General features: G+C 42.5%; 1 protein-coding gene across 5 annotated transcripts in view; it reads left to right on the top strand.

The window, feature by feature from the left end:
• The window catches only part of LOC143151865 (dystrophin, isoforms A/C/F/G/H), a 741,778-nt gene that overhangs the window by 626,483 nt on the left and 96,416 nt on the right, over positions 1-18,879 (top strand). For all 5 annotated transcript variants that reach the window (XM_076321330.1, XM_076321326.1, XM_076321329.1 and 2 more), the window contains 3 exons: positions 191-335; positions 8,857-8,980; positions 17,793-17,959. In XM_076321330.1, the coding sequence (XP_076177445.1) occupies positions 191-335; positions 8,857-8,980; positions 17,793-17,959 (436 nt within the window). The remainder of the gene's footprint in view (positions 1-190; positions 336-8,856; positions 8,981-17,792; positions 17,960-18,879) is intronic.

Below are 18,879 nucleotides of genomic sequence, written 5' to 3'. Positions count from 1 at the left end.
TTATACGTTAATAGAAATAACGTAACGCGACAAGATCGAAAAAAGAGATCTTTCAGCGAATAAGAAATCGAAAAAGTATTAAACTCCAAGACAAGTTAACTCGTCTTCTGTGTATCGCTTACTGTTTATCCAATATATGTATTTTTAGTAAATTGCCTGGATTTAACGAGTTCGGGTTGTTTGTTCACAGAAATCGATTAGAGAGCAACACGGAACACTGGAACGCTCTGCTGTTATCTTTGCGCGAGCTCATAGAATGGGTGATAAGAAAAGACACCGAGCTCACCGGTCTGGGGCCTGTCTGCGGTGACGTAGCCGCTTTGCAGAAACAACAGGTGAGTTTGAACAAGTTATTGCTTTCAACGTTGATAAACCGATCGAGGATCCCAAAACAAGTGGATATTTTAACGACCGTTTTCACAAGCAAAACGTGTTTCCCTATATAGAAAAATTCGTCAAAATTACGCGTTAGGTAGCCTCAATTATCACTAATATTATCAACAACCATCACCCGCTCCCAGAAAATTCCTCAACTATTCAAAACGACCTGATTATTCCAAATACATTCATAATCTTGCATTCAGAATTCTGGACACTTTCTTTACTGAACTAATGCGAGACTCGCTTGCTGTTGTTCTGTCTCTCTCGCTCTCTATACGTTCCAATCATTCTCCTTCTCAGACGACACACGAAACTCTCGTCATCGATCTCGATTAAAAGAAATCGACCTTCTAGAAGAACGCTACCTTCCCCGGATAAACGATCGATTATCTCCGAATCGTTACGATAAAAAAACTCGCCCCACAATTTTCGCTATTTACAATTTAAGTAAAATTCTTGAGAAAAGAGTCACCGAAGTTACGAAATTTTCTCGAACATCGAGAAGCGAAGCGCAACAGACCGCCTAATCTTAAAATTACCCCTTACGAGTAAAAGTCTGTTCGCCTTGGAACGTCCCGAGAGTCATCAACGTCATCTTGAAATCCACCTCGACCCCTGCAATCTTGTCTCCGGCAAATAGCCTCGTGTACCTCGAAGCGTCCCCCGTAACCTACTGGAATGGACTGGATTACACGAAAATGATGCAATTAGGGGCGCAGTGTGCGCGCGCGCGCGGACACAGACAACGAGGGGCACGCGTCGCGGGGGAGTGGAGAGGGGGGTCGGGACGGGGGGTTCTCTCCGAGTGCAACCCTCGTCGGCCCAGTTTCCACGCACAAAGACGGACTAGTTCGGGCTAATCCAGATTAGAGCGTGCATGTTACCGGCTCGCAGCTCGCTCGCGCCTCCTGCGCCCGGCTGGCGAGTGTGCAGGGATGATAAGGTGCATGTAACGCGATCCTGATCATGGATGTCATCGACAGACGACACCTGCGCCTGCTACTTATCGCGAGCTGCTCCACGATCGACTCACCCCGTTTACGTGTTCATTTTTGTTCGTCACGTGTGAGACAAGAAACAAGCTTCTAGATGCTACGATTATCACCAGTATTGATTTTCGTCGAATAAATTTCGATCGGTACGATACCGACGAAAATCGAATGATTTTTTTCAGGTAAATATCGAAAACTCTTCACTTTTTTTTTTATTACGTTTCAACCCGTGATTCGAAATATTTTCCGACACGAAATACGCAACAATATTCAACGATGGTATTATTTATATATTATTATATTCCGTGGACCAGTTTTTGTAAAATAAGCATCGAGAAATGTATGAAATAAATACAGTCGAATAATTTGTGAAATAAATATCGGACACACGGTGTACCTTTTTTTCGCTCGCAAACATTTCGATCGGTTTGGTCTTATATATTTTTTTCACGCGAAACAGTGTTATTTTTTGCGGTACAATTGAAAAATGTTTCAACAACGCGGAACGTTTTCTACAATTTCGTGTAAATTTTAATTGTAGCCGTTCTTTTGATATTCGTGTTACAACGTGTAACAATTCCGGGGATTATTGTTTTTCGAGATATTCGTGGATTTTGGCTCGTGTTACGAAGTCAATGTATTGTGCAACATTTGCAACGCCGTGCTTAGGTATTTTCACGCCCAGGGCAACAATGGAAACTCGGTCCTTCGCATATTTGCTTTATGGTAGATGCATACACTGCCAAAGTTTGGGATTACCACATATCAAGAATGTTACGCAAAATTATGCGATTATCCGTCGAAGGATATCGATAGAAAATTACTTTGTTTATTATTTAGAGCATCTTACTTTATTTTGATAATATATATCGTTCACGCTCTCAAGTCACTGCTATAAAATAATTTTGTGCCTGTGTTTCCTCAAGTTGTCTTTTCATTTTCTTTAAATTAATTTTTCGATCGTATTTCAAGTACTATTCTTTCAACATTTATTCAACAGTTTCCACAAGTGTTAATTCGACGTTGGTGTCTCCCAATCGTTGAATATACTCTTTGAAAGAATTAATAACTTACACTGACATTTATAAACGAAACAAAATGTACACGAACAGGTACTGAAATTAAATAATCCGTATTGCCCTTTCCAGACGCGGATTACAATAACGAAACCGTTGAACTGGGTAATTATGCTACAAAATATAATAAAGAGTGGTTTACACACCTGATTTGCACTGTACCGTGAACAAATTTTGATCCCAAAGATTTGAATTAAATAGAAATAATTTTTTCGATATTAACAGCAAAGTGTTAAAAAATAATCGATTCAAACTTGTTTACTGTTAAGAGTGGCCAAAAGTGCCCTTTGTGTCCCTGTCTTGTCACGTCCCTGTACATAGGCGTTTATCCAATTGAATACACATGGCGGACAACGTGTTAACCGAGGATAAGAGTTTTGGGGCGACCGCGGATATCCGTTTAACGGGGTCGACTGATTAAGGAGCGAATGAATACTCTCGAGCCGCGACAGTATCGATCTCTCGCGAACGAGAGGGCGCTAATTAACGTGGGCCACGAAGCAAATCGTGGTATCGGTAGCTGCTAAGGGTGAACAAGAACCCGAAAATCCCGGATTAAAATTCTTTCCTAGATTGGTGCACTATTATAGAGAGAAAAAAGTCAAGATTCGAGTTAATATCGTCAGCAGGGATTGACGTATTCGAATAATTTCGTATTAACAATGATCAAATATTAACGTTAACTTGATTGAATTCTTCTGTAATGGAACACTTCGATGCCTCGAAAAATTAGCGAATATAATTCGAATACTTGACTATTTGAATATAAATTCCAACCGCTAGCGACATTCAAATTTTCATCCGCCTCTCGAGTACATCTCCCATTTTCTATACTATCCTTCCTTTTTTACTCGTGAACAAAAGTGTCTAATCTCGTGGAAAAAATAAACGTAACATCAAAACGATCGATTCAGCCCGAAAAAAAGACGACAGACCGATAACATTTCGACAAACCATCCACGACACCACCGTACACGTCCGTACTGCTTTTTAAAGGCGGAAAATCGGCAATTAAATTTCCACGTTATTATTGTACACCTACGCGAAACAAACAAAGGGGTAACGGGGTAATTCAGCGCGTACGTGGCGAATGTTATTCAGTTTTTTATCTACACGATTTCAACAATAAAACGTAATGTATTCCGGCGCGATATCAGTTAGTCGCGGGCCTGTGTACACGAACAACGGATAAAACCGTGCAAAAAGGGTCGTGGGGTACAGGTGTTTCGAACAATAAGCGAGTTTCGGGTTTACGTGATGTGCCAATGTCGCATCTGCGATGCATGAAATTCAAATATCGTTCTTTAAAGCGCGGGCCCGCTCTGCTCCCCGGTTCTTTTGCTCCTCGTCGTTTGAAACGATGTCGCTTGGTCGTCGTCGTCGTTTGCAACGTGACAACATGCAACGGCAGCTGCAACACGTGCACACTATCTGTATACTCAGCCGGGCTCCGAATGGAAACGGTGTTCGAGCAGCCAGCTCGAGGAAATCTCGTTCCACGAGCATTTAGATATAATTGTTTACCGGATTGTCTACGGAACCGATCGATAACTGCTTCGTTCGTCGGATTCGCTGCAATTTTCTTCCGATTTCATCGAATTAGATCGCTCGGTTTCGCTCCCGGGCGTGAAGGCTGCGTGTCGTCGACTTCGGTGTCGCGCACGAGCTCGAACGGGACGATGTATCGGCTCGATGGACAATCGGTGAATTTTAACGTCTCCTCGCGAAAATATTTCACGAAATCTGACGTATAATTTTAAGTTACGAACCGACCACGTCCGCGTGAAAACCCCAGGGGGACATAAACGCGCCCGACTAACGACCGCGGCTGGAAGTTAATCCGACAGAACTCCGCGGACCGGATAGCAGTTCAACGATATACCGGCCTGTGTAATGCAGGAATTCGCGGGGAATAGGTTTCGCGAACCGCGTTCTAATTCGCGCGCAAATAGTTGTGCACACGGCGAACGACGCGACATAATAATTTATACACATTATGGAACGCGACCCGGCGCGGCCAGGCACGGCACGGCCCGGTGCACGGTTCAAGATTACTTCGAGCCGCGCGACACGCAATCTTCGAGCTACACCTACGAGCTGCAATCTTAATGGAAGGGGAAGAAACATAATGCAACGAAATGTATTAGCTGCAAAGTGCACACGGGATGGGGGAGGCGCGTTGAACGAAGAGAGAAATCGCTAACGTAGCTGTCGGAGTACATATGCAATGTGCACTGTGCAGCGCGCAGTCTATAGAGTGCACGATGCACGTTGCATTGTACACTGTCCGGTGTGGAAATGTGCACCGTGCACTTTGCACTGTTCGAGGTACAATGGACGATGCAGTGCATGCAATATTCACTCTGACGTTCTGCGTCTATGTAGAAACATTGTGCATAGCGTACCGTGCACTGTGCACTGTGCAATATGCACCGTGTACCGAGCACTGTACAGCATCCACTGTGCACTGTGGAATATGTAATATGCAGTATATATCATGCATCACGCATTGCACAGGTTGAGTCGTGCACAATGTAGTATGCAACATGCAACATGCAACATGCAACATGCAACATGCAGTATGCAACCTGCATTATGCACTTTCCAATGCATAATAGGCAATATTTACAGTACACCAAGCATTGCACAAAATGAATCGTGAACAGTTCACCGTTCAACGTGCACTGTAAAACGTGCATCGTGCACCATGCACTTTACACTATACGCAATGCAATTATGCAATACATAATGTACAATATGCATTGTGCACAGTATACACAGTGCAAACTACGACAGCCTCGACACACGACACGTCACACGCAATATGCACCACGCAATATGCACTACGCAATATGCTCCATGCACTAACCAACATGCATACGCTGCACTGTGCACAATATTAGACGCAACGTGTAATAGACTCGGCGCACATACTACGCACAATACGCACTACGCAATATTCTCTCAAGCACCGACCGACATGCATTACGCACTATTCGATGCAATACGCAATATGCATTCGGTGGCATGCACTACGTATCGGGCAATATGTACCATCTATCCGAACATTATACACGTCGAGCTCGAAACATCGCGTGCATTACGGCGCACACCGTCAAAGATCCGCGATCTGCAGAATGTTTCGCACTTCGATAATGAAACATCGAGCCGATGCTCCGCGAGGAATTTTACGATGCAACGGGAGTGATCAACGATACGTTCGCCGCGTGGCGAAAAATGTCGCGCAACGCGAGATTTTCCAATGGATGAATCGATACCGCTTGCGTTACAGTGGGGCGCGTGCGCGCACGAGATCACCGATCGGTTTCGTACGCCATATTCGTGCGTGAAATCGAAACGGCTCGCGCTTTACGTTGCATACGTAAAACGCAGCCCCGTCGTAAACGAGTGGTTACAGCCCGTACGCAGGGACACGAGGCCGCTGCCTTCGAGCGCGGCTTAACGCGGAATCGATCGCGCGCACCGGCACAAAACAGAAAGAAATTCCCCGGTCGTGAAATTAGCACGAAACGGCGGTTATTATCCCGTACGAAATTGATTTCAACGAGCGTTTCGATCGCGCGGAACAACGATTCGGTTCCCCGAGACCGTTCCAGGAAATTGGAATTCCTTTAATTGACGATATCTCCCCAAATTATTGAGAACTCGTTGATCGCGTTTCGTAGAACAGACGACTCGCGGTAAACGGATTTCGAAGTGATTCTTCGCGATGGTTCAGGTTTTGTAAACTTTATCGTTTGAATCGTGGATCTACCCTTTTTGAACAGAGAATCTAGTATTTATATTACACCTGTTCGATAGTTACTGCTGTCAGGATTTCTCCGTTTCGTTTGGGACACGTTTGCTACATTTATTAATATTTTCAATTAAAATCTCGGTCGATTGTTTCGCAGAGAGTATATAACTTACAGCGATTGTTCGTTTCTTAATACAATCCTAATTGAATTTACAATTAAAATGATTGATACCGTCGCTTATAAATTTACGATATTATTCGAATCGACACTTTATCTCTCTCTACTTGATTTATACCGATCTAAATTAAGATTTTTTTTCACGTCTCTGATTGTCTGGTATCGGTTCGAATACCATCGGTCTATAAATTCTAACCAACAGTCGCGCGTTTATAGATGGTAATTATCGTTGAAAGTAACGCAAAGCTAAACACGACCCGGCCGCAATTAACACACGTACAGACGTATATGAAATTGGCCTACTTTTCGTCACGTATCTCTACACGATGTCGAAAGGCACACAGACTCACGGACGTTAAATAAAAGAAACACCACGCTCTTTAACAATGCCGGTTACCACGATGAAGATACAACTGGACTCGGTGTCGGGGCGACGTGCTATCGTTGAATAACATTACCGCATTATTACGGAACGCACTCCGTAATTAACCCGTCATTCCGATAACCGCGTCGATAAGACGATTATCTCGACGTCGCCAATTAGAAAACATCCAGAGCCTCAATTGAACGAATGATGCTTCAGTTGCTCCCAATTTCTTTGCTAATAGATCGACCTTATTTCGTTGCTCGCGACGCCAGATTCTTTATCGTACTCGAGCTCCTCCTATGCTAGCTCAAAGGACAATCACCCCTTTTCTCATTCCACGAGCGAATTTACGAACAAGTTCAGATTCTTCGAACGAAAATATTTTATTTTAGTTATCAAAATTCATTCACGGTTGAATTTTTAGGGAAAACGAAACCTCGAGTAGCAAAATGGTGACGAACTTTCGACTCGTTCTAATTTTTCCAAACACTCTGTACGAGCACAATTTTGTAGCTACGAATCAAAGTAGCTCGAGAACTTACCCTTAATAACACGTGTTAAGATAAAGCTGATGGTTTTTCGAATTAAAACAGTTCAAGCAAAAATAAAAATAAAAATAAAGTCTTCGAGATTTTGGGAAACGAAATGATCTTCCAAACAACCCAATAAGTTACTTTTCCTCGTACCCTATTACAGTTGTTATCTCAAATAGTTCTGTTGAAACTGTTAACCGAGAATTCACACGTACGAGTGATCTAAGACCCATTTCCACGTACGAGTTACTCGCAGGGTTCGTTTTATATTTGTATTGTTTCATAACTATTCCCAAGAAAAATTGTTTTTACCATATACCGACTGATTCGAACTAGAATATTACTACAGAGAACCAGCTACCCCTTACTACTTTCGATTACACGCTTTCGATTACACACTTTCGGTTACACACTTTCGATTACACACTTTCGATTAGATACTTCCGATTACCCACTTTCGGTTACATATTTCCGATTACATGCTTCCGATTGCATACTTCCGATTAATAATTGTTCCCACGGTGGCCGTGTATCGCAGAATGAAATCTCATCGCTCAAAAACACAATGTACTCTCCTTCTCGTCCACCATTTAAAAAAAACATTTAATTCTCCAGGCAGGATCGAAATTCGACAAACTTTCCCCCGTGCCACGGTCCATGCACCGATCGGTGCCTCGCCGATGTTCGAGTTAATCAACCCTCCCGTCGTATTTCAAAATTAGAAACGCGTTTCCAATCTCCGTTGCGCGTAAAGCGCGGGGCAACTCGAAGGTGAAAAACGAGGGCGACGCGCGCTCTCTCTCCGCCGAAATAATTTCGCGAGCGGCGACGCGAAAATGCGGGAAAACTCCACCTAATAACCACGCGCGTTTCATCATCGGCTCGACGGGACTTGAAGGGCTTTCGGTCGTCGCAACAACGAAAGTAGGTGAATTATTCCGGGCTGTTTGAAAGGATTTCGCGCGACTCGAGAGACACAGCGTTACCCCTGTCCCGTGGAAAAAGCTACGTAAAAAACGTAACGGGGAAAAACAACGTCGCTGGAGAAAAATCTGGAAGTAAACGAAAGAGAGAGAGAGAGAGAGAGAGGGTGAGAGAGGGTGAGAGAGGGTGAGAGAGGGTGAGAGAGGGTGAGAGAGGGAAACGTGTGTTCCGGTCCACGGGTGTCTAAATTCTCGAGACGCTCGAGGAGAAGGGCCCCAAGAGCGAGCGAGAGATAATCTCGTTAACGAGAAGTCGCGCGACATCGCGAGCGGATGTCGACTCCGCTTCCCTGGGCCCACTCGACGCGCGGCATCCGCGGACGTTGCCTTGTCAAACGAAATTAACGGATGCACACGTCGAGATGAAGACGACGTCGATGGCGCCGCGCGTTTAAAGCCCGTTGGATTACCCTACTTGTCCTGCTAGGCGTACAAGAGCACCCACGGACGCGAACCGGCTAAGCTTCGAAGCTTCCTTTTACCCTCGCGCGACTAAAACGCTCGAGCGGCCCACTCCACGCGGTGGGGTCGCTGAACGACGCTGAAACGAACGAACGAGTATTAACAAGCGTGTCCTTGCACGTTCCAGGACGATCATCGCGGATTCAGGCGGCAGCTGGAGGACAAACGACCGATCGTGGAGAACAACCTGCTGAGCGGACGTCAGTACATCGCCAACGAACCGCCGCTATCCGACACCTCGGACTCCGAAGGTGAGCCTCCGTATTTGTTTTATCAACGGTTTTATGGTTTACCATATTTGGTTGACCGTTTTCTTTTTTCGTTCGAGACGTGATGGATTTTTTCGTCCATTGCCGGACCGTGACGAGTCTGACTCGTGATGGTAACTTTGGATCCAAACGTGAATATCAGTCGGACTCCTAATAATACTTTTGGACCAAAGATAAATGTCACGAATCAGACTACTGGTAATACTTTTGGACCAAAGATGAATATCACGAGTCAGACTTCTAATAATTCTTTTCAATTAAAGATGAATATCACGAGTCAGACTCCTGATAATTCTTTTGAACCACACGCGAATATCACGAGTCAGACTCGTAATGATAATTATGGACCGAATGTGAACATCGCGAGTGACTCGTAGAATCAATAGCGAGCCAAGCGTGAGCCATCATGAGTCTGACTCGTGGGACGAAGATCGATAACTAAAAATAGTGTAGTATTTCACATTTCGGCTCGAACTGCAACTGTTTTCGTTGCATCACTCTGGCCCGTTTAGAGCGTGTCTTCTCCTACCGGTTGGACCTGGATTTCGTTGAACTAAATGGTACAACAAGGGGTTAACGACCATGTTTTTAACACGTTGAACACCACGATGGTCACTGATGACCCACGTTCCAAAGTTAGAACGACTCTCGAAAATGCATACAAGACACGAACTTGTAAATTTTTAAATAACATTACTCTCGTTGGCAATACTATAAAATATCAAGTACATCGATAAATTATCGAATATTTTTACTTCTTATAGTATGTATGTATGGAAAACTGGGGTGGCGGTCAACGTGTTAACGATGTGTAAAAAATGATGGTTGGGAACTTATAATTTCTTGTTACTATAATAAAGTAGTTTGTATGATATTATAGGGGCAAAGGGTTGGAAAATTGGGGAATTTTTTTGCTTAGGTATATATAAATACAAACGAAGAATAAATAAGCATGTTTAGAAAGAGAGAAAAAACATGAAACGTGTATCAATATATAGTATAAAGGTTGAAATGTGGTTCGAATTATAATATTGAAGAATTTGAGAGGCAAAAATTGTCAGCACAGATTTACGAATTAACCTTCCAATGTTGTTTAACACTTATAATATAGAAACAAAAGTGACTTGTTCCTACTTATTTGTCAAACATTATACCACCAAGCAGAAGGGTATTCAATATGTAAAAATAAATCGGAGGAATAGAATAGAATATTTCATTCGTCGTCGGGAAAATCGATTTTGAAGATTCTCGAGAAAAATGATCGAGTACGGCTTGGTCGGCGTGTCTGTGCATTACTCGTTATTTCTACTTGCGTTACTGTTCGCAACGCTAACAGAAGTGGAAGTAACGAGCAACGGACAGACAGCCAAGTCGTACCGAATCGTAGGTGTGTCTCGAAAGGTTTCAAAGTTCATTTTTTCACGAACGAAGCACCGTACGAAAAAATATTGTACCACGTTTTCGATTCGTTTTATCCTCGAAACAAATCTCAACCACCTCGAATCACCCTACTCTATCAGTGAACGAGCAAAAATACTTTTAGTTCCCTTTAGAAAAGGCAAGTTGACCTTTGAGAATCGCGTTCGCGCCTCAATCCGCGAGAAAGCTACCGAGATCAGATTACAATCCCCTTGAAAACACGCGAGATTTGTCCAAAGTATTTTTACCCGACGCCAAAAGTAAATGAGTTATTCAGACAGTCTGTTTTAAGTGGCTCACCCCGTATACTTTGTCGTATTTTCTTATCGTTACAATGAGAACGAAAGCCGTACTGCCCTTTGTTTCGCGGAACGTATAGAACGGAGTTTGTTTCTCCGTTTAATGGACGAGCCCATTTTCTAGCAAGAACCACGGCTGAATGTATTCCGGTCAAATAACCATAAATTCCGTGTTTCACTTTTCTTAATAATCCCGCTTTCGAGAGGGTGGAATTATCTAAATGAAATATTCAAGAGGGCCCACGGTTACACGCTCGCCGCGGTTATTGTACGTGAAAAGCGGTGACAAGAACGAATGAAGCTCGTTTCCAAGGGCCGCTCTTGTTCCGTGGTTTAAGTAAAAGGAGGAAAAAACGACGAAGGAGACTAGAAGAGGAAACTTCTCGTATTTTATCAGTCCACTTAACAATCCCCTTCATTCTTCGCGACAAACTCCCGCGAGGAGAGCTACCCTCTGAAACTACAACTTTAATCAATCTTACCCTTTTCAATCCTGGACATTGACCCCAAAAGTAAGATGAAAAAAAAAACAGAAGAAGAAAAATATAACACGGACACTGTGCGTTCGAATGTACTCGGATGTTCGGGTTATTGGCTAATTATAATAAATAAATATCTTCCAATTCGGTCCGGTTACTGTGGAGATCTTCGTTTAATAATTTTCATTACTGTGCAAGTTATGTATGTATATTGTAGAGATCTTCGTTTAATAATTTTCATTACTGTGCAAGTTATGTATATATATATTGTAGAGATCTTCGTTTAATCATTTTCATTACTGTGCAAGTTGTGTATATATATTGTAGAGATGTTCGTTTAATAATTTCCATTACCGTGCTGTCGGGATTGAATTATTCTTTAGAAGAGATTCAGTTTCCAAAACATTCGTCGATTAACTTTACGTTTGTCCTTGGTCGTTGTTTTCGCGGAGTTTGTTACCCGAGCGGGAAGCAATCACGTCTTTCTCGGGAACATTAGTCACGAGGGTGGAAATCAACATGGCGCGTTACTCAATGTCACACATAACCACCCTCTCTCGCTCTCTCGACATCGTGTGTACCAGGATGAACCAATATCGGTTAGCTGTGTTTTATTGTATTTAATTATCGAATCGGTATCCGAGCGAGACATTCGTCGAAGTATAGATTCCGTTAATTGTAGCGATTTATCACCGGTAGCTATCAGGGTATTGTTATTTTTGCGTAAAACGCTGTAAAACTTGAAACGTAACGTAGCACAACTCGGGTGATACAGTTTTCAATTCATTTCGAAACTGAAAAGTAATAATGTGAAAATTGTACCGTAGATTTTAATAAAGTTGTCAATGTAGGAGAACCAAATGGGGAAATTAGCATTTAATACACGAACAATCACGTCGTACGTAATAGAAAAATTCCTCTTTTAGGCGCTCGTTGAAGTCCCCGTATTTAAATCATTATGCTTTCAAAGAACGGAGTTCAACCGACCATTAAACTTCACATTTGCTATTTTCAACTGTCTTTTATGCAAAGTACGCGACAAAGCGTCACGAGGAAAAAGGAAATTGCATTGATATTAGGGCGAAACAGCATTTCCCTTGTGAAACTTCGTCGAGTTCTCTCATGGAGTTTCCGGTGTCCTTTGGGACGTCTCTTTTAACCCTGGCAAATTCCCCTAGTTTGGGTGTACTTCGATACTTGTAACTCGATTGATACCGGCTCGTGGTTCCCCCGAGAGGGTTTCGTTAACATTGACCGCGGAAGTTTTGTTTCGGCGTTGAAGCACGTGAAATTTCATTATTCTTCGCGGGATATTGCGGATGCAGTGAATTACAGATGCATAGAATAAGTCAGTTCTTCGTTAGTATTACGGTTTCGCGACAGAAAGTGTTTCCATTGTCCTGTAATCGTATTAACCGAAACAAGACTGATTCTCTCTCGTCGTTGTTGAAAGTGTTAACGCGAATTGCTAAAGAATTGCTCAATTGAATGGTACAGAAGATTCAGTCTTGTAACTTCGACAAAATTTTCTTCCGTTAGAAGGATGTCGATCCAATGAATCTGATACGTAAACCTAACAATTTATTTAAAAACTTTATCGATTTAATACTCTAGAATTGCTCAAAGCACCCAACTTTGTATACTATTTGCTATAACGCTAAAGTATACTTTAGAAATGCTCCCAACTTTGTGTACTACTTGCTATAACGCTAAAGAATGCTCTAGAGACTCTCAAAGCACTCAACTTTGGAAACTATTTGCTATATTGAAAAGGGCAGAGATTCTAAAACGAGAATGTCGTCACTGAGGATTAGATGATCATCGTTAACTGCGCCTACTCAAAAATTGTACGCGCGTTCGACGAAAATATCTTCGTCGACGTACACGTTCTCAGTTCTCCTCTTCCACGCCGAATGAAAACGGTAAAAACCAACGAGCGATTCGTGATTCGTAAAATTCACCGTCAATGAAGCGAAAAACTGACTGGAATAGCGGAGAACCCATCGGCGCGAAGCTGCACGACGAAAGTTCCCGCGAAAGAGTAAAGAATGTCGGCCAAGTACATTCGTTAGTTTTCCACGAAGCCGCTTTGTAACGCGCGACTGAATTCGCCGATAGCGCCAGGCCTAGTAATTAAGAGCCGTGGCGGAGCTTTCAATTCCAGTAATTCGCGCCATTCTTCGTTCCGTGATTTTTCATACCAATTAGACGCGAGAGAAAATCTACGATAGACAGAACGAGAGAGAGGGAGAAAGAGAAAGAGAGAAAGAGAGATGTGGAAAAGGGAACCGACCGATCGACTCGAAGAATTCCGGCGTTTCTTCGTCGTTTCGCGCACGAACGCCGAGGAATTCGAATAAAACAGAAAATAATCGCAAGACAAGTCCCGAGAGGATTGCCGAAGGATTGGTTTCGAAAGGCTGAAAGAAATTCGTTTTAAGGTACTTGTAACCTTCGACTTGCTCCGTGTCTGTGCTCTCCGGCGCGTTATAAATCCGGGTCTTTAACCCGTTTCGAAGTCCGTGTATTGAATCATTTACTCGGTTGATTTACTTTAACCTTCTCGGTGCCTTACGGTGTGGAACGGAAGCTATCACGGTAACATTCTATGCTTTATTTGCCTTTTTTAGCTTTTTATCCGAAACTTGTCTCGAGAAAGAAACTCGAGAGAAGTTTCTTTTGTAAAAATAAAATTTTGAGAGCGTCAAAATTTGGCATTGACGCATAACAATACAGCAAATTGTATATCGATACGGCCGAGCTATAGATACTTCATTTTCTATATTTAATATTCCATATTCTTCGCGTTCGCGCTCAAATCGTTGACAATCGATCAAACGAAACAAATTCTCGATAGAAACGACAAGAAACGCTACGATATTACAAAACAATATTGACCAACGAAAGAAAGATTAACCTTTCGATATATAAAATTCTTCGCGTCGACGGTACCGTCACCGTCCAACGATAAACAAATTCTCGACGTCAAGAAACAATACAATCTCATACCGCGCGAAAAAAATCGACCAACGAGAAAGAAAAACAAGCTCGCGCAGCGTTTCGCGTTTGATATTCTTCGCGTTTGCTGTTCCATATTTCGCAATCAGTGTACAAAACAAATTTTCAACGGGGGACACACCGGGCACAAAAACCATGATTAATAACGGGTATTGCGTTTCGTGAGCGCGTTTCGAAATGGTGTAATTATTTTGCACGCGCCGACCGATGCACCAGAAACACGTCCAGGTGTTCTCAATGTAAGATAATCAGCAAGAAGAAGGGAGGGCATCGGTGTGTAGCACAGATCCTGAATTCGATCCGAACATTAGGGGTCTCCTGCACGAGGACAACCGGCGTCGCGGCGGTGCACGATTTCAGTCACTCCGCGGGGAGTCACGTTCGATGAAACGTGCACGGCATCGAGCAGTCGTCGGGCGTTGTCGCAACGTCAATAAATTTCAACCGATATAACGCCACATCGCGGGGTTAGATCATACAACGTTCCCCGGGTATATCGAGTTCTCTGACCGGGCGTCGGGATTTGGCCCGTGAAATCGAATCCACGATTCATCGAGTCGATATCGTTATTTCCACATTTTTTTACCCCCTCCTTCTCTGTTGTTTCTCCTCGCTGAAAAGCTTGCCGAACGTGTCACGTGGCCAGTTCGAAATCTGACCAGAAGAAACGCCGGAAAATCCGTGCAAACGTCGTTAATCGAGCCACGGTGGTTAAAATTTTCGAAAAATCTTTCAACAGGCTCGAATGCAAAATTTCGAACGTGTCTGATCTTTGCAATTTTTGTAATGCAAGGAACTGTTTTAATTCATCTTTGAACGTACACTTTAAATTCTTTGTATTAACATTTACGTATGTAGTTTGTTAAGGATCGTTGATTAGTCAAAGCATTTGAACGTACGGTTTACTTAATGTTTTATTCGTGAATTGTCATCCACGTTGGAAATAAAATCTCGAGACTCTTTGCGAGATTAATTTAGCGAACGATTAATTTCGATCGATTCTGCGACAGCGGGGGAAGAAATTGTTACAAAGTCGCTATAAACGGCGTTCGTTTACGAAAAGCTATTATTCGAGGGAATGGGTAAATCATAATTTTAAATTGAAATTGTACAACTCCCGCGACGAAGTTTCCGAGAGGGAAGTCGCGTAGATGAGAAATGGCGAAAAAAGGAATTAGGGGATGAAAGGCGAAGGAGGAAAACAACTGGAGAGGATGAAAAAGGAGAAAGAGAGAGAGAGAGAGTGAAGGTGTACGTGCCTGGAAATCGAATGCGGCAACTGTTGAATGGATGGCTTACCGATGAAGAACACGAGCGCCTAATTCGATTCGGTGAAAATAGTTTTTAGGTGTTTGCAGCGTGCAATCGTGACGTCTCTTTCCGCGAGCCACGTTCATCCTGATGTAGACTACCTCCTACGACTTCTGTAGAACGTTTCTCGAGTACGATTCTCTACCCACCTGTCGATATTTGTCGTAAACCGTGTTCGTCGGTGTTTTCGTGTATAAACCGGGTTTATCTTAGCACAGTGAACGAATAAAATACGAAAGTGAGAACGATGTGATATCGATTAAAAAAATATATTCTCAGACGTCACGCACGAAATTAGATACTTCTTAATCTAGATTCATAGATTCCCTTTCGATCTTATTCGCCAAGTTTATAATACACTTCCGTACTCGACGCAATCTCAGAACTGTGACTAATAATCAGGGCAATTTTCACTCGTTAAATATAGTCTAGTAACATTTTAAATCGAGAGCTATTTCAAAACTAAAAAAAAGTGTGTCACGGAGTTACAATAATGCGTATCGTTCGGAGAATAAGATAGAATTGTTTCTCGTCGTAAAAATCGATATTTTTCTTACAAACTCGAGTGGTACTTTACGTTCAGTGTACAGCGAAGAATTAATGCTACGAGTCTTCGTTGGCCCTTGTTTACCCTGTTTTCCGTAAACGTAGATAAATAATCGTGTTCCGTGGGAGAGAATTTAGAGTCACAGGGTCAAAGTCGTTTCTCGTTTTTGGCGGGATATATCGATGAATGAATTTAGGATCGAGCGATTAACCACGGGAGCTGGGACGTGCCACGGAGTAAAGAGCAGCTGGTACCATAAACATAAATCATCATAACACGCGACAGATAGAGCGACATCGCCCAGGTAGAGATGGTAGGCGTTATCAATGCTAAACATGCGCATAAAAACTGGCCCGCGTGATATGATGCGTGATTCATAGGTCAATTAATTCACGGCGATAGGGCAGCGTGGGTACCTTACCCTCGGACACCGGTACGATAACTCGATTTCCGTGGTTTGTTACATTGTTCGTTGCCAATGAAATTGACCGGGATTTCCAACGTGGAAAGGAAAATATTTTCTTGTCGTTACGGGCAACGTTTGCCTCGAATTTTGGACAACGAAGGCAGAATGAAAATCAATAGAGAGAAATCAACAACGGTGCTCGATGTTGACTGGTTGAACGTATATACGGTTAACTCTCGAAATTGTAGAACTTGAAGACGATACTCGAATCGCGAAAATGACGAGACGCGGGTTGTAGAATTCGAGATCAAAGGCACTCGAGATACGAGTCCTGGTATTGATCATTCTTAGAGTTGTGGAACCAAGTGGCGATGATTCTACGCTCGTAAGAACCGATACTGATAACTACCAGAGTCGCCAAATTGAAAATTTTGATGTCAGTAACGCTAGAATCGAATAATTACGACTCTAGAGTCGTAACATCTTATACTGATACTTATACTGATACAGTATACTTATACTGATAATTCATTTTTTCATTCATTCTTGGTGTCGTGGACACCAAGTACTCTAACTGCACAGACCCTCTGTGTCATCTCATCGTGTCGTAGAACGTTACACACAGACCCGATAGAACAGATCCAGGACATTTACATCTGAGAATCCAGCACGTAGGTTATCGATATTATCTACGATTAATGGTAAACGGAGCCGTAGTTATCCTTACCACTGAAGATAATCGAATTAGATACTGATACCAGTAACTTTTATAATTTTAAAATCAAACAACGACTCTCGAATCATAGAAGCTAGATCATATAGAACCTATCATACTCATAACTCTCAATCGTCCAATTTAAAACCTTTGATTCTGAAACCATGGGATCCTAAACCGATAACCTACCCAGAATTATAGAATTAATTACCAACTCTGACATCACAGAGCCCAAATAATCCTCAAAGTTCGATAACTCAGCATCGATATTCTTTCACTCGTGGACACCAAGTACCCTAACCGCACACACCCTCTGTGTCATCTCGTCGTGTCGTAGAACGTTCCACACAGACCCGATGGAACAGATCCAGGACATTTACATCTGAGAATCCAGCACGTAGGTTATCGATATTATCTCCGATAATGGTAAACGGAGCCGTGGTAGTTATCCGTACCACCACCGAGATAATCGAATTAGGTCGTCAGACGTTCCATCGACGAGGTTTGGCCGGTGGATCGATAAACTGCTGGGAAAATCGTTTCTTACCAAAGGTTTAGAAACGGAGGATGTCACGTTCACGGTTGACTGTTCGTTTTCAGCCGGAAGAGAATTGGATGGCGATTCGAGGGGCTACAGGAGCGCGGAGGAACAGGCACGCGAATTGACGCGCAGCATTCGCCGGGAAGTGAACAAACTTTCGGAGCAATGGAACGCCCTAATCGAACGCAGCGATGTGTGGAAGCGGAAACTCGACGACACCGCTAACGTGAGTACTTTACCCTCCTTTTACCTACACTGAAAGCCACTTACCCGCGGAGCGTACTACCCGATATGAATACAAATATTTTGATTCCGTCGGAGACTGTAGACGCGGCCACAAACGCAGAACGTCGCTTCCATTCTGCGCCACGAGCATTCACGAACTCGTTTTTACCCGAAATTACGTCGAATCTCGGTTATCGATCAATATTCTTTCCTTTCATTTAATTATTCTTCGATTCACTTATTTCACGGTGTACACCGGTGTTTGGGATACAAAGAGAAATTGATATATAAAGCTAGCAGGAATGGAAAATAGATAGATTTTCTGTTGATAAATATTCTTTTCTGTTAAGAGTGGATCAAAATCAGGATAATTCGTATCGAATTAAAATTTTATATTTAGAAAATGTAATCGAATTCAGAACCAAGTAAATGCTACAGAGCGATTAGAATAGAATGTTTATACGATTTGTATATATCTGTGATAGAATATTTTCTGAATAATATTCGAGGAAGACCATCTAATGGTACCCAAGTGTTTGTTAGAGATTGAAGTAAGATTGTTAAAAATTATTCTTATATAATTAAAAACGAAACCTAATTAGACTCTTCTGGGGATTTCTGAATTCGCATATATCACCGCTCGTCTTGAATATTGATTTAACGCGTTTAAATATTTCACCACGAAGGTAAGAATAAAGTAAAGAAATTTCTAAATTAGAATTAAATTTCGTAAGAACGTAAACCACGGAACAATTGAAGCTCAAAGCTTGCAAGAGTTTTGGTTCGGATATTACGAAGCGAACTTCGGACTTGTGTGTGTAACTTTTGTTAACAATGGTTTGTCGTGCATTGTTACATTTTTGTAAAAATCGTATGCAAAGCTCTGTCGTTAAATTCAACGTGCAACGACATTGACACTGC

This window comes from Ptiloglossa arizonensis, chromosome 10 (assembly GCF_051014685.1).
Source record: "Ptiloglossa arizonensis isolate GNS036 chromosome 10, iyPtiAriz1_principal, whole genome shotgun sequence".
NCBI classification, from domain to species: Eukaryota; Metazoa; Arthropoda; class Insecta; order Hymenoptera; family Colletidae; genus Ptiloglossa; species Ptiloglossa arizonensis.
The sequence above is the reverse complement of the archived record's forward strand: the minus strand, read 5'-3'. Positions and strand labels throughout refer to the sequence as shown.